Source organism: Muntiacus reevesi, chromosome 19 (genome assembly GCF_963930625.1).
Source record: "Muntiacus reevesi chromosome 19, mMunRee1.1, whole genome shotgun sequence".
Classification (NCBI taxonomy): Eukaryota; Metazoa; Chordata; class Mammalia; order Artiodactyla; family Cervidae; genus Muntiacus; species Muntiacus reevesi.
The window spans coordinates 58,502,779-58,519,589 of record NC_089267.1 but is presented as its reverse complement, the minus strand read 5'-3'; the positions used below and the strand labels follow the sequence as shown (position 1 = coordinate 58,519,589).

Below are 16,811 nucleotides of genomic sequence, written 5' to 3'. Positions count from 1 at the left end.
CTGTCTCCCTCGTGACTCTGCGCCCCTTGCGGATGTCTGCTAGTTCAGGCTGTAGTGGACTGTCCGCAGGAATGTTTGTATTTAAGTGCCTTGCCTTGCGTGCGTACTCAGGCGTGTCCAACTCTTCACAACCCCATGGGCTGCAGCCCGCCCGGCTCCTCTGCCCATGGGATTCTCCAGGGAAGAATACTGGAGTGGGTTGCCATTTCCTTCTCCAGGGGATCTTCCCCACCCAGGGATCAAACCCGGGTCTCCTGCATTGGCAGGCGACTTCTTTACCGCCAGAGCCGCCTGGGAAGCTGGAGACCGATAAATGATGGCTCTCTGCCCTTTCCCCTGCTGCTGCTGCTGCTGCTAAGTCAATTTAGTCGTGTCCAACTCCGTGCGATCCCATAGACGGCAGTCCACCAAGCTCCCCCGTCCCTGGGATTCTCCAGGCATGAACACTGGAGTGGGTTGTCATTTCCTTCTCCAATGCATAAAAGTGAAAAGTGAAAGTAAAGTCACTCAGTCGTGTCCGACTCTTAGCAACCCCATGGGCTGCAGCCCGCCAGGCTCCTCCGTCCATGGGATTCTCTAGGCAAGAGTACTGGAGTGGGTGCCATTGCCTTCTCCACCCCTTTCCCCGAGTCCTCTTCTGTCCAGAGATGCCTACACTGCGAAGTGTCCTAGACCCTGTGGCTGTTCGCTCGGACTGACCTTCTCACCGAATGTGCTCCTGTGGGCTCCTGGCTCGGCTGCTGCTCCCCGCTCATCAGGCTTTCTGCAGAGAGTAGGTGAGGCTGAGTGCCCGGGGCCTTGGCTGCAACTTGGGAAAGATGGCCAGGGCCTCTGCCGTTCTTGGAGGCCGTCACGTTGGGCAGAAGTGTCACTTTTTATGTTTTCTAGTTGATAGATCTAAGCGCTGAGAAGAATGTTGCTGGATTTCTTCACACTAATTTGCAGTTAACTATTCAAACACAACTCACGTGGCCTCATGAACCCTACAACCAAACAGTGAGACCTCTGTCTAGTATATACAGTCGGGCATGAAAATCTTTGAGAATTCCTCCCAAATGACATTCGAGGGGACACTCTGTTTTCCAAGGGAGCCTAGGTCCTGCGTGAGGGAGGCGCGGGCTTTGCCTCGGGCAGGCCTCGTGTGTCGCAGAGGAGCGTGGCCTCTCCTCCCCGGGCTCTGCTGGTGGCCGGCTCTGAGGAGTGTCTCCGGAGCAGGGCCGGGGCCCCTGGCCCAGCACCCGCCACAGGCCTGAGCTTGCGGCGCTCGCACGCGGAGGACGGCAGTCTCGTGGAGTGCTTTTGGAGGCAGCACTTAATGAAACACCTGAGGACCAAAAAGCTCAGTTCAGTGACATTCAACACGACGCACAGGCATGAGGCCCCGACCAGGAAGAGGGTGAAGACGGTCTTCTCCGTGGGTTTGGAGACGAAGCAGTCCACAGCACTGGGGCAGGGCCTCAGACCGCACTTCAGAAGGCGGGGGGCACGGAAGCCGCCGTACAGCTTGTAGAATAAAGCCAGGAAGCCGATTTCAAGGCCCGTTTCGACCACGAGGCTGACCAGGTGGGGACACCACAGGCCCGCGCCCACGGCGCCTGGGCTGACGCAGAGCTTCCTCCTGTGCTGTTTCTCCCTGCCCTGGAGATAGGCTGCGTGCAGAACCACCAGCAGTGACGGTGCGGAGACCAGGATCAGTTGTAAGGCCCAGAGTCTGACCTGGGAGATGGGGAAGAAGTAGTCAAAACACACGCTTGCACAGCCGGGCTGTCTGACGTTGCACTCAAACTCTCTCCGCTCCTCTTTCCACACCTGCCCCGCCGCCACCAGGTAGACCAGCAAGCGGAAGACGAACAGGACGGCCAGCCAGACCCGCCCAGGCCCCGCGGAGTATGTATTTACTCCTCTCAAGAGGTCTCTGAGGAGCATCCAACTCATGGCTGAGGTTCCCAAGAAGGCAAGATTCTGCAAAAGAAAACAGTCCCCTCATGATTCATTTACCTCTATTCCACTGATCGTTTCTGCTGCCTTACCTGTCGGCTATGGAGGTTTTACATGTTTACAACCCTGGATATTGAGGCTGTCTAAGCATCCCATAGGATACGCTTGCTTTCATACAAGGAGATGACACAGCTGGTCTACAGGACATCAATGACGCTATACCCAGTTTGATTTGGAATTTGTTTGGTCACCCAGAATAATACCCCATCTCCAAACAAATCCTTCTAATTCATGGCTTCTCTCTCAGGGTGGTTGGGCTCTGTGGCTGAGCTGGAAAGAGTTAGATGTGACCCCTTAGGTGACCTGGGTACCTTCAGATACCTCTCACATGCCATCTTCTCTCTCCCTTTTTATAATTTTTTTTTTTTTTAAGTACAGTAGGTTTGGGCTTCCCTGGTGGCTCAGACAGTAAAGAATCTGCCTGCAGTGCAGGAGATGGGGTTTATCCCTGGGTTGGGAAGATCCCCTGGAGGTGGGCATGGCCATCCATGCCAGTATTCTTACCTGGAGAATCCTCACGGACAGAAGAGCCTGGTGTGACTCTAAGCACAGCACACAGCGTAGATTTATTTATTTATTTTTTACCTTTTTTAGGCAGATAAAGGCTTGTCTCTTATTGAATGAGTGATCTATGCAATTGCCGAGGCCACTATGTACAGAGAAGAGGGGAGAACTTTATTTCTTGGTCTCTTCCTCCTTGGACAGAGTCTTGATGGTTTCCTCCTCCTTGGCCTGGAGCCGCTCTTCCCGGCGCTTTCGGGCTTCCTTGGTCTTAGACCTCTGGGCCTCAGCCTGGTCCGCCAAAAGCTTCTTTCGAGCCTTATCTGCCTTCCGCGTGTGGCTATGTTCCATGAGAATCCGCTTGTTTTTGAGCACGTTAGCCTTCCCCTTCAGGTACAGGCTGTGATACATGCGGCGGTCAGTCTTCTGAGATCCTCGGTCTCCCCTGAGCAGCCGGCGCGGAAGTCTCATCCTCCTCACCAGGTTGCCTTCTCGGGCATTGCAGCACCGGCGGTGCCCTTCCGCTTACCTACACCCGCACGCCTGCCCTTCCGCGAGCCGAGGTGGTTTCCGGCATCGAGCCGGGAGCGGGCAGGCCCAGGCTCCGGGTGATCAGCCATCTCTGATCGGCTTCCGGACTGCTGGCGGGACTTGGCGCTGGCGACCTCATGCGTCTCGGGGGTCCCCCCAGGCCTTCTTTCTGCCACAGCGGAGACGCTGGAGCCAGCCTCTGCTGAAGCCTGGGCATGCTCGCGGCCGCGGCGGCGAAAGGGAGGCCGCAGCGCAGATTTCAAGCACGGCCTTGGCTTCGGGTACACGGCAAAGGGCTTCCGCGGTCTGTTTCTGCAGGCTGTTTTCCACTGTGTGTGGCTGCAGGGCGCTGGGTAGAGTCGGGGGCAGGCAGCGCTCGTTGCCCTCCCGTCTCACGGGCAGCTGCGCCTGAACCCCGGCTCCTGTCCCTCCCCGCCTAGCCACCGGCCGCCTGCGCGGCCCTCTCGCTCCCCTCTCGGCCCTGTGGACGCCGCCGGGGAGCGGGCACCCCGCTGGCCCGGCCTCGTGCGCGCTCTGCTCCCCGCGCCCTAGGCCTGCGCCCTGTCATCCGTCGGCCCGCGGTGCGCTCAGCGCGCCCTGGTTCAGCCCCCGCAGGTGGCCTCTGACAGCCACGCTGCGAAGGCGCGGCGTGGCGGTCTGTGGTGGTGGTGGTGTGTTTCCAGGTGAGAAGGCAGACTCTGAAAAGTAAAGCCGTCTCCCAAGCTCACCAGATGCAGGCCGAGCAGGCTTCAAGCCCAGCCTCCGCCACTCTAGGATGGGGCCCCTCGTCCGTCCCCGCTGACACTGAGGCCGGGTGAGTCTGCTCCGGCGTCCGTCCCGTGGGTGCAGACTGTCAGCAGCCGCCTGGGCCTCGACCAGCTTTGTACCAGTAGCATCACCTCCCACCCCGTTTGCGATGACCAAAGTGTCTCCGGACATTTCCACACGTACACTAGGGACACAAAAACCTCTCCAGCTGAAAACCGTTACTCTTGGCACTTCCGCAGCAGACCAGCGGTTAGGACTCAGTGCTTCCACTGCCGAGGGCATGGCTTCAGTCCCTGGTTGCAGAGCCAAGATCCTGCATGTCACACAGTGCACCGAAAAAAAAACACCAAAAACCATTGGTCTTAACTGTCTACCACAATCAAAATATATGGACTGGAGCTCCAGGTCTGCTACTAAGATACTGCATTATTTCTCAGGTGAAAATCTTGCCACTTCAGGTTCTATCTCCAATTATAAAGATGAGATACTTCTTGCTTTCTCTGTAGACTCAGCCAAAGGAGTATCATGGAAATGATGACATAAGGGAAACCAGGGGCTTAAGAAAATGGGGATGTTGTGACAACATTCCAACCAGAGCACATCACATGGTCTCTTCCAGAGGGAACAATATGTAACCAGCCCACCTGCTAGAGCCCCGACGAGACGAACGAAGGTGAAGACGTGTTTTCAGAAGAAACAAAGACACAGGTACACAATGCCCTATTCATCAGGGAATAAAACACTTCAGTATCCTTGGCTTCAGAACACAAACAAAATTGCATTAAATAAAAAGGATTCTCAAATCCACCTGAAAGGTTAACATCTCCATGAATTATTAAACAAAGCCTCAAAGATTAAAAAGGAGAAAGGGGGATATTATGTTTCCTATGACATATGTCACTGGGCATTTGTCCATATTACTCAGGAGGATGTTCATGTAATGTTGCAAAACGTTTAAAAGTGGCCTGTTGGACATTTTGGAGAAGGGATAAAGGTTAAGAGATTATCTTCCTGTTTTTCCAAAAGAAAAGTAGTAGGAAAGTGACCAGTGTTTAAGTAGGGTCAGAAGACTGATGCCATCAAAAGTGCCAGGATTATGAATTTCATCTGACCAGTGTCCATCCTATTTTGAATCTCTCTGCTGGTAGAAAGGCAAGTTTTCTCAGGAGGGAGGGGTGTTCTAACACCCGCTTTTAACGGGGGTGCTTTTGCACGTGGATAAGAGTCTGGGCACAGCGTTGGACCCCTTGGGTTCAAGTCCAAGTTCATCTCTGATGCTGACAGTGCTTCCCCCATGGGGCTGAAAACACTGACACCCGTTAGGTAGTCAGTAAGCATCATCATGGCTTTTAGTTTTGCCTTTGAAAACCTTTTATTGATGTCAAAGTGAAGTCTTTCCAATTGCAAGGTAAATGCGTTTTTCCCCTCTGGTTCTGTTCCTATGAATGTGGGTAACAGGAATCTGCCAGTAGCCCTTTTGAGCACTTGAAAGCTGCGAAGTCATCAGCTCAACATTTTAATCTCTTAATAATGTAGATCATCTCCTTAATTTTAAAAAGGGTCTTTAATTTATCCCTTTTCTTAAATCACTAAGTATTGCTCCCAATTTTTGAAGAGTTTCCACTGACCATCTCTAATGTACAAATTATCCTGTGACTTTCTCCTTTCCCTTAAGAAGCAGCAGTTTACTGCACAGGAATTTAGTTTGGAAAGCTCCAATATTTTTTAAAAGTGAAATGTTCAGTATTCTAATATAAGGAATAATTTTGGAAATTAGAAATTTCCCCCAAACATTTGATCTCAATTAAAAGTGAGAGTGAGAAGGTTCGAGAACAATCAGATTTCCACATGTGAAAGAATGAAGTTGGATCACTTTCTCATGCCATTAAAAAAATTAACTCAGAATGGATTGATGGCCTAAAAGTAAGCGCTGAAACCGTGCGTAGACGCGTGTGAAGTCGTTTCAGTCGTGTCCTACTCTTTGTGACCCTGTGGACCTCAGCACCCCAGGCTCCTCTGTCCATGGGTTAGGGTTAGGGGATTCTCCAGGCAAGAACACTGGAGTGGGTTGCCAAAACCATGAAACTCAAAATCCTCCACCAGCTGTTCTAAGATTCCACTAACTGATTCATCCAGACAAAACGATTCACCTTGTTTACTTTTTTTTTTAATCTTTAATATGTCAATAGGATTTCCAGTATCACCAAACCATTTTAGAATTTTGCTCCTTCCCTCCTCACACACTGGACTTACTGAAAGAGTGCTTCCTATTTTTAATGATACGCTGAGGTCACTGAGTAAAAATTTCTAATTGCATCTGTTTATTTCAGCCAAGTACCATAAAGAAGTTTCCACCATGACGACCCTCTGGAGCTAGGAGAACTGCCACAAGACCTAGAGCTTTGCTGGGTCATTAACTTCCGACTCTGCTCTTTATTTCTTGTGATGAAATGAAGTGCCTTTACTCACCTAACCCCTTCCCGATGCGTATCAGCGTTACTTAATGTCTCCTAATTTAGTCATTTTTAATAAGTATGTATATAAACATTGAATTTTAAAAAATCTTATTTATCCCATTACTGTAGTACTTGACTGATTAAAAAAAATAATAGTAGTTTCTTACAAAATCCTAAATCTTTTTTTAAAAATAAAAAAAATGAGATTTTAAAAAAAGAAAAGAAAAATTAATGGAATCACAACCCTCCATAAAAACATGACATCCTGGAGTGAGAGCTGCTAAGAACACGTGCAAGTCTTAGCTTCAACAAATGAGTCCCTCTGACCGCCCGGCAGAGCAAGGAGGGCCGACGCATCCGGCACCTCTGCGTCCTGGAGCGAGCGTCCATCACCACCGTGGGTCTCACCACTCCAAGTGACCTTCTGGGTGGTCATGTCCTTGCCGAGACTCCTTAAGCTGTCCAAAGACATTTTCCTGAGATTAGACACAAGAGTTCCAGTCCCTGGAGAGGCACTTTATAAATCAGGCCTCCCAGGAATTGGTTAATGTGGATGAGTCCCTTAAAGATGACTCCGCTTGGGGTGAACTAACCATACACCCGAACTTCTGAACATTGGGCCTGAGTACCAGCCTCCCTGTCCTCCTCTTATTGCAGGATGAGCCTTTGCCATGCTGGCAGCTTCCCACACAGGAGGCTTGTGTGGTTCAGGCAACAACAAGCCAAGTGCCCTCTCTGGGCACTGTTCAAGAAGCCCTGGCCCTGCGGGAAGCCAGAGACCTGCTCCGTCACGACCAGGGACGACATCATCATCCTCCGTGCCCAGCTTTCCCTTCCCAGTGATGATAACACCTTGGATGTTATTGTCCTTGGGTAGGGCTCGACTATTTCCAAAGCATCTCACAGCATCTCGTCTGCCCCCCGCCCCATCCTCTGTAGTTGGCAGTGTACAGTGGGACCCTCAGGGCAGTGATGAAGAAACGAGACAGAGGGAGGAGGCTTGTCTACGCCTCCCAACAATCAGGTGGAAATCCAGCAGCAGAAATTAGATCCTGCAGGACAAGTCTCCAGTTCCGCCTGCAGCTGGTTTCTGTCCCACTTTGCACACAAATCATTTAACCCCTAAAGAAAAGTTCGTCTCAAGGGCCTCTTTCCACCTCTGAGGCCCATAGGACCTCCTGACAATCCCTTGTTTGAATATAAAGCATTTTCATTTTTAGAGATGCCTGCTTGGAAAAAATCCCCCAGAGATTTTCTCAGCTCAAGACCTGTGGCCCCTGAAGGCCTGTTGTTAGATTCACAAGGGTGTGTGAGAAGTGTATGCATGTGTGTGCTTTTGGTCTAGGATCTTGAAACAATCAAACGGAAGCAACACTGGACAACCAGCTCATAACACAGGCTGCCCCAGGATTTCGGCACTCATAGTTACCAGTGTTTGGCAGACTACAAAGCCTTCTGGCCAAATCCAGTCCGCCACCTCTTTTGTAAATAAAGTTTTGGGACACAGTCATGCCCATTCATTTACTGTCGTTGGGCGCTTTCGTCGCCAAAACAGCACGCTTGAGTAGTCGCGACCGAGATGACATCGCTCAAAACCCACGGTGTTAACCCTCGGGCCTTTTGCAGCAAGTGCTTGTTGACCTCTGGTCTTTAAAGTGGGCTTTAAAGCTTGGAACGAGGGTGCAGAACTTTAGTCACCTAGGCCTGTGAGCAAGGCACAGGATGGGCTGTCCTCGGCAGAGGGCCACGGCGAGCCGCAGGGAGGGCCCGGGGACCCGGGAGCTGGTGGCGGCAACGGGCCAGCGGAGGGAGAGGCGGCCAGGCCTGGCCGGCCGGCGCGGGGCAGGCCCGCCGCGAGGACCCTGCAGTCAGAGCCTCATCCTCGCACTGAGGAGCAGCCTCATGTCAGGCCAAGTGGTGTCTTCTGTCCACTCAACTCTAGTTGATTTACTGTCTTGGTCCCCCGCTGGTAAACACAGCCGCCCGCATCTCGCACGTCCCGGCCGTCCCTGATGGCCCAGGGGCCAAGATTCTGTGCTCAGTCCCCGGTCGGGGAGCTAAGACGAGGTGCAGACATAGAAACATGTATATTTGGAGGCTGTAAGTCCGAAGATTAGCCTTGTAAGTCTGAAGATGAATTTTATTTTTTGTACCCGTCGATCCCAGTATACGAAAGACGTGTCAACAGTGAGCGGCTGCGAGCGGCGCTGAGGCGAAGGCGACCGCCCAGGCTGACGCGTGTCCGGACACAGCGCCTGTCTGGTGTTTCACTTTCCTGTGTGAGTGAGCGTGTTGGCATCTTGAGGATCCCCTCATAGGAACGGTGCAAAGGCTGTCCTCAGCCCACACAGAACAGGCCGCCGAAAGGTCCCGGGCTCGGCCTCCGTGCCCCCATCTCCCCACTTAGAGCAGCCAACGTCCCATTCTCAGGCCAGGCTTCTGCCCCGGCCAGAGCCTCCCAAAACCCTTGTCACCTCCACATCCCAAATGAGCAGCTTTACTAAGAAGCAGCTCATCCAGAAAAGGCACCTGTGATTCGACACAAAACTGCGAGCGGGTTGTCTCCGTTTGAAATACAGTAATTAGGATTCCTTCCTAAAGGGAAAGAGGAATGACTACTCAATTGCCATAAGTGGCTTATCTTCCCATTAAATAAACAAATCTCACCATAGGAGAAATAAGCTTAACTTACCTCTTGACACAGATGTGAAGATTAAGAAGAAATCCGGTCCAGTTGCTCATTCAATTTAAAAACCATGAGTTGATTATATTATTTCCCTGAGAGGGAATGGTGTTTTCAGCTGAGGAAAATGGAGTCTAGTGGTTTCCAAGGCAGTGTGAGCTGAACAGGTGTAACCTGATCGTTTGTTTTGGCTCGTAACTTTGATGAGAATTCTTGTGTCTCTGCTGTTTACAGTAAACGTTAAAAGAGAATTGAAACTGAAAAACGAATTCAAAGCTGTTCACGTACACACGGTTTATTGAACATGCCTTTTTAAAAACCTTGTCATCATCTACACAAAGAGGCCGGAACAATGGGAGAGGGTGTTTCATCTCTTTAAATGATTTCCCAAGGTTATTTATCAGAAGACATTGACAGGAAAAAAACTAAGCAAAAGAATAAGTCAATCTATCTTTAATGAGCTTATTTTAACTTCACATCATGGGTTCCAATCTTAGAAATCCAGAAAGTTAAAAGGCATAGTAAAAATCACTTTTCTAAACCCAGGGAGCATTGATAATAGACATTTTCTATGTATATAAATGGATGAGAGAAAGTATTTTATCTTTTTATGGAGCCATTTCTAGGCATGAGTTCAGCTAAAATTAAAGACGTGCAGAAGTGAAAATGAAATCCCTCTCTCTTGGAATAAGAATAGCTTAGAAACAGAATTTTCACAGTTAGAAATGACATTAGATGTCATGAAATTGAATAGATGAGAAAAACAGAATCACAGCGAGCCAGAGCCCGGGTATAAAGTGTAGAGAGGAGCTAGGCAGGAAACCCACGTCCGAGACCTCCGCCCTGTGGCAGCCCTTCTACAGACCATGTGGATTTCAGTTCTCTCTTAACTGCTCTTAACGTGCATGACCTGCAAAATTATTCCATACGTTCACACATTTAATCCAAAATTAGAAGTGCAGTTTACTTTGAAAAAACATTGATTTACACTGTGAATTGTATTACCGGATAAACCTTTTCCAGGCCTACTGCAAATTTTGTTGGATTGGGTTTCGCTTTCACGGGGAGACCCTGGGACCCCACAGAGGTGACCCAAAGGCTTGGCCTGCTCAGCTCCCGCAGTCGCGCCCGACTGTGGCCACAGGCTCTCCCGTCCATGGTTCCTGTCATGACACGGTCCCAAAGTCTGCTTCCGGATGTGGCCATTCCTTTCAGCTTCCACTCTGCTCGTAATGAGCGCTTACCAAGCGTCACCCTTTCCTTAACACACTCCCTGGTGTACTCAGACACCTGCTCCCGGGCATGGTGGGACCGACGTGGCGTGTTGTCAGGGTAACCTCCCGGGGGCCTTGCTGAAGGCTCCAGCACCAATGATTTAGAAGATCCCAGCCTTCGGATAATGTTATCACGACCCCAAACAAAGGTAGCCTGTGATGCTCTAGCGTGGTAGAGCTGTGATTTTCTAGACGAAGGTCCCTGTCCTCAAGGGTCATGTAACGTGAGCCCGGGGAGGCAGAAATTGCTGGGACGGGGCCATCAGGAGAGGTCGTAGAGAAGAGCGCATGGGTTTGCTCTGCTGAACCGACACTCTCAATCACGCTCATGTTTTCACGCTTTTGCCAGAGATTTAATTCTCCCACCCTCCTTTTTTTTCTCTGTTTAGAAGTAACAAACATAATAAGAACTGAAAAAGGAGTGGCATGTTGTGGGGAAAATACCATCATTTTAGAGTCCGACATGTAAGGGTGGGGAGAGGTAAAAGAGCCGCAGCTGGAGAGAGAATGAATGAAGGCCGTTTGCCTCGTCGTCTGTTTCCCCCTCGGCGTGAGACTGCGGCCCTGCAGGATCTCAGCAGGAGCGGTCCCGGAGCAGAGCACGCCAGAGCCGTCGAGCGTCCAGCGCGTCCCCCTGGGGGGACTGCACGGGGGTCGAGGCTGCAGGAAGACCTGCTCGGGTATTCTGTGCTCAGAAAGGGCACGGACGTGTGTTGAACGAGGAGCCGTATGAAGCCAAGGTCTGTGTTCACATCACGGCGGTGGTGATGCAGGGCTAGGCTCTCCTGTGTGTGGGAACCCTCACGCAGAGGGCTGTGCTCTGAACTCAGCCTTGATCGTTTCCCAGCAGAGCGTCTCCTCCGAGGGAGGTCAGGAATCCTTCCAGCTCACTTTAGACACAGATGGAGCACTGCGCCTTTTCTGGCCCCAGGAAGGCCTTCGATGAACTCAAGTAGGTCTCGAAGACAGTGGCCAGTGGACAGGGTGTCTCTAAATAAATCTTAAAAAGATGGATTGAAGGCGTGTATTTAGTCTAGAGAGGCAAAGTTCAAGGGACTGACTTACCAGAATTTGTGTCAGTTCTCTATTAATAATTTTTCTTTTTTTTTTTTTTGCAGAGGTAGAGATCCCGTAGACCTGAGTTCTGATATACAAAGGTCGGAATTCCAGACCTGTTTTTCAAACTTTGTGAACTTACTCCGGGTGCTTGAATTATCTGAGCCTCAGTGTCTGTGTTTGCAAAATGGGAAAGGCATTCCCTTCTTTGGTTTTCTTATAGTGCTTAAATAAAATAATAACTCCTCAATAAATAGTAGCTGTTGTTATCTTTGTTCACTGAAAGCAATGCTGACTTTAGAGTTGCGAGATTTCCTGACAAGAAAAATGGGGCCAGATGATTCACGTTTTTGTGCGGCAGAAACCAACACGGCATTGTAAAGCAGTCATACTCCAATTAAAAAGTAAATTTAAGAAATGGGACCAGAAATAGAGAAATATGCAGAGACTCGAAAAGCAAAAAAACTACATTTTGCCCTGGCCAGCAAACTACATATGGGGAGAACGTGCCTCCACGCCTCGGAACAATTGCTCTCCAGTACTATCTGTGAACACAAGGTACTTACATGAAAAAGCACCTCTTTCTTTCCCCACCGCCCCTTGAGTATAGCTGGCTTAGTGTTCTGTTACTTTCTTCTGGGCAGCAAAGTGAAGCAGTTATATACACATATATTCACTCTGTTTTAGATTCTTTCCCACATAGATCATAACAGAACAATGAGTTCCTTGTGCTATACAGTAGATCCTTATTAGTTATCTATATTATTTGGAAAACTCAGCAGTGGCCACAGGACTGGAAAAAGTCAGTTTTCATTCCAATCCCAAAGAAAGGCAATGCCCAAGAATGCTCAAACTACCGCACAACTGCACTCATCTCACACGCTAGTAAAGGAATGCTCAAAATTTTATATATAATAGTGCATATATGTTAATTGCCATCTCCCGGTTTATCCCTGCCCCGTCTCTCCTGGTAGCCATAAGATTATTTTCTACCTCTATAACTCTGTTCCTGTTTTGTAAATAAGTTCATTTGTACCATTTGTTTAGATATCACATGCAGATGATATCATGCCATATTTGTCCTTCCCTGACTGGCTTCTCTCAGGCCCATCCCTGTAGCTGCAAACAACATTACCTCATGCTTTTTATGGTAATATGTGCCCCGTCGTCTTTATCCAGTACTCTGTCAATGGACATTTGGGTTGCTTCCCTGTCCTGGCTCTTGCAGACAGTGCTGCAATGAATCTGGGGTGTCATGGGTCTTTTCAAATTACGGTTTTCTCCAGGTATATGCCTAGGAGATCCATATGCTGGATCATATCGTAGCTCTACTTCTAGATATTTTTTTGGTGAGGGGAACATGCTATTTTATTAACATTTAAATTTCACCAACAATGAATTCAAGTATCTGCTAGCCATGTGCTCAGATTTTTGAAATAAATATAAAATGGATGTACAGCTTTAAGGGTGCAATGTATTTAACACTGCACAAGGTACCCAACAGTTAAAAATCTATACACTTAGGAGCAAAAGTTTAGGGACAAACCCTGAAATTAGAGGAAAAACATGCCACTCAGGGCTGAACAGAAGTCCTTGGTTGCTGACAGAGTCTCCCCTTGACTTCAGACTTGAGACAAACTGAGGGAGTCTGTGTACAAAAAACCCGCTGAATTCAGACCAAACGTAATAGAATAGACTAGCCAGAGCCAGTTTGGATTCTGGGGGCCAGTCTGAATTGAGAAGGGTTCGCTGGAGGCGGGAAACTGAAATGCAGGATCTGTAGGCTGAGAGCAGCCACCTTCTAAGAATCACTGATTTCCAAACAAGTTCACAGATGCTTTTCCCAAACAGGTCATTTGTGGCTTTTTAAGGAGCCTCCACGCTGTTCTCCATTGTGGCTGCACCAGTTTACAGTCCCACCAACAGTGTATAGGGTTCTTTTTTCTCCACACCCTCTCCAGCTTTTATTGATTGTAGATTGATGATGGTCATTCTGCCGGGTGTGAGGGGATACTTCATTGTAGTTTTGATTTGCATTTCTCTAATAATCAGGGATGTTGAGCATCTTTTCATGTGTTTGTTGGCCATCTGCATGTCTTCTTTGGAGAAACGTCTGTTTAGATCTTCTGCCCACTTTTTGAGTGTATTTTTTGTTTGTTATTGAGCTGCATGAGCTGTTTGTATATTTGGGAGATCTATCCCTTGTCCATCTCTTTGCACATATTTTCTTCCATTCTATAGGTTGTTTTTTCATTTTGTTTATGGTTCCCCTTGCTGGACAAAAGCTTTTGGGTTTAATTAGGTCCCATTTGTTCATTTTTTCTATTTTTATTACTTTAAGAGGTGGGTCAAAAAAGATATTGCTGCAGTTGGTGTCAGAGAGTGTTCTGCCTGTTTTCCTCTAAGAATTCTATAGCATGCGGCCTTGCATTTCGGTCTTTCATCCATTAGGAGTTTGTTTTTGTGTATGGTGTCGGAGTGTTCTAATTTCATTCTTGTTTGTTTTGTTTTTTTTTGAGTGAAACAAAGTATTTCTTAGGAGGAAAGGGGGTACATGTGGATATACACATGGGTGAACTCAGAGAGAAAGTTGCGTCTAATTTCATTCTTATAATACAAGCTGTTAGTTCCCCAATCAGGGAGTGAACCCGTGTCTCCAGCAGTGGAGACAGAGTCTTAGGAAAGTCCCTACTTGTCTCTTTCTAGCATGGCAATCCTCAGTTATGTCAGGAGCTCATGGAAGATTTTTAGCATTTAGAATGACTCCAGGAACACAATAAATATTTCTCATTTATTTATTTACTGGAGCACAGTTGAATCACAATACTGTGTTAGTTTCAGGTGTAGAGCACATTGCTCAGTCATACATACGTGGTCGTCAGATTCTTTCCCTTTTAGGTTATTACAGACCCTTGCTTAGAGTTCCCTGAGCTATAGAGGAGATCCTCGTGCTTATCTGTTTTATACAATAGTGTTCATAGTACTAGGGCTTCCCTGGAGGCTCAGACGGTAAAGCGGCTGCCTATGATTCGGGAGACCCGGATTTGATCCCTGGGTCGGGAAGACCCCCTGGAGAAGGGAATGGCAACCCTCTCCAATATTCTCGCTTGGAGAATCCCATGGGTGGAGGAGCCTGGCAGGCTACAGTCCATGGGGTCACAAAGAATCGGACACGACTGAGTGACTTCACTTTCACTTTCATTCATAGCTCAGTTGGTAAAGAATCTGCCTGCAATGCAGGAAATCTGGGTTTGATTCCTGGGTCAAGAAGATACTCTGGAGAAGGAAATGGCAACTCACTCCAGTATTCTTGCCTGGAGAATCCCATGGACAGAGGAGCCTGGCGGGCTACAGTCTATGCGGTTGCAGGAGTCGGACACGACTTAGCCACTAAAGGGAGAGACAGCATGTTGATCCCACACTCCTAATTTGTCTCCCCCTCCCCATGCATGTCTCAGTGACGGTTGATGAGAGTGATGGTTGATGGTTGATGAAGAGTGCTTCCTAGGCTTCAGGTTCTGGCAAGAATGAGCCAAAGGGCTCTGTATCCTGACCCACTGCCTCTTGTTCTGGCTCCATTGGTGATTCATTCAACTTCTGACTGATGTAGGAAAGGACTGAGGAAAATGCCTTGTGGGTACACAATATCTGAGGGGTTGGAAAGGTCACATTTCTGTATCTAAAGTGAGTTTTCAGCACTTTTCAAATGCAAATATGAGCATCATTTCCTGACTGTGTGTCAGTTGCTCGGTCATGTCTGACTCTGCCACTCCACAGGCTAGCCCACCAGGCTCCTCTGTCCGTGGGGTCCTCCAGGCGAGAGCAGTGGAGTGGGTGGCCATGCCCTCCTCCAGGGGGTCTTCCTGACCCAGCAGTCACACTTGGGTCTTCTGCATTGCGGGCAGATTCTTCACCGTGTCAGCCACCAGGGCAGCTCTCTCCTGATTGTAACTCCTCCTAAATCAGCCCCTTCTGGATCCAGGGGCACAATGGGCTGGCCCCACACCAGGCAGTCATCAGCAGAGATGCAGCTCAGAAACCACATCTCCCCCCAGGTCACTGAAAGCACCCCGGTATTTTCTAAGCATTTTCCATAGCCAGGAGATGTTGCCTTCCTGTTTGAGATACTGTTTTTCCTAAGTAAAAGGAAGTCACGTATTCCCCAGGCACCAGGCTTTCAAATTTTTCTGGGTTTGAGTGGGCTCTGAGTTAATCAATGCATATGCCTTTAGCTCTGGTTGAGTTTTCTTTATATATATAATATATTGGCTGTGTTGGGTCTTGTTGCAGCAGGTGGGATCTTCACTCTTCACTGTGGCATGTGTTATCTAGTTCCCTGACCAGGGATCAAACCCAGGCCCCCTGTGTTAGGAGTGGGGAGTCTTGGTCACTGGACCACCAGGGAAATCCCTCCACTTGATTTTTCTAGTTGTCAAGTCTACAGTTAGAAGGCCCTATTTTACCCACCTCTGCTTAAGGAAACAAGTATGCAGTATCAGAAAACATTTAGATCCAGGTTTTCATTTTTCTCCTTTTATTTTTTGAATTTTCTTTAAGAAAAACAATAATATGCATGGCTTTGTGTATATGTAAATGTTAATGCAGATATTGGAGAACAAACTAGAGATTTATATCTTCACCAACTTGTGTCAAATGCTTCCTCATTTAATCCTCGCATACCTCACCACCCTTCCAAAAAATAATGCTATTTTGATAGCTAAATTCTAGATGGGAGACACAGGTACAGGCAAGAAAACCCCACTGTGTATAGAAAAGTCTAAGGAAGTCTGTAAATGTACCTTGGAGATTAATACTGTGAAATATAAATAGATAAATACACGAGTGAGTGTCCCCCACGGCAGGGTGGCTGCGATACTCACTGTGACTGCAGCGTCATTATGTTCCTGGGAGTCAGCTCCATCATCCGGCATTAAAGCTCCATCATCCGGCAACAGCGTGCAGGTATTGGGTAACAACGTCTGACCTGTCAGAGGCATTTGATAAAAGTTAAATTTATGGTTGAAAAGGTGACTAATGAGTCACAGCTGAAACAATTTGAGATTCCCATATGAAAGGGGATCTCAATAAGTTAAAAGTAGGAGGTATTGGTTTTTTCCATGCAATCGATGGGCAAAAATAAAAACAAAACCACATCCAGATTAAAAATTACCAGAGACTTTTGTGTGTGTGTGATTCAGATGAGAAGCACACACCTGAAATTCCATTCAGGGCTTGAAGCCTGTGGCTTGGCCACTCCACGTGTTGCCGAAACATTTCAGCAGATGGTGTTTTGTAAAGTTCACATGGACGTAACACGGCCATACGCTCCTCTGAGTTTTGACGCCTAGGTATGCTTACCTTTTGCTCCCTGTGGTATAATTTGTTGTTGTTCAGTCACTAAATCATGCTGGATTCTTTGTGACCCCGTGGACTCAGGCTTCCCTGTCCTTCACTACCTCCTGGAATTTGCTCAAACTCATGTCCGTGGAGTCAGTGATACCATCCAACCACCTCATCTCCTGTTGCCCCCTTCTCCTCTTGCCC

The 16,811-nt window shown here is 48.3% G+C and overlaps 1 protein-coding gene and 1 pseudogene across 1 annotated transcript; both read right to left on the bottom strand.

The window, feature by feature from the left end:
• Nucleotides 1–462: 462 nt before the first annotated feature.
• On the bottom strand, nucleotides 463–9,056 carry GJB7 (gap junction protein beta 7). Its single transcript, XM_065911646.1, has 2 exons — nucleotides 8,947–9,056; nucleotides 463–1,962 (listed from the first exon to the last, which is right to left on the bottom strand). The coding sequence occupies exon 2, from the start codon at nucleotides 1,933–1,935 to the stop codon at nucleotides 1,093–1,095; it is 843 nt and encodes a 280-aa protein (XP_065767718.1). The 5' UTR covers nucleotides 1,936–1,962; nucleotides 8,947–9,056; the 3' UTR covers nucleotides 463–1,092.
• On the bottom strand, nucleotides 2,622–3,247 carry LOC136150842 (large ribosomal subunit protein eL19-like; annotated as a pseudogene).
• Nucleotides 9,057–16,811: the final 7,755 nt, after the last annotated feature.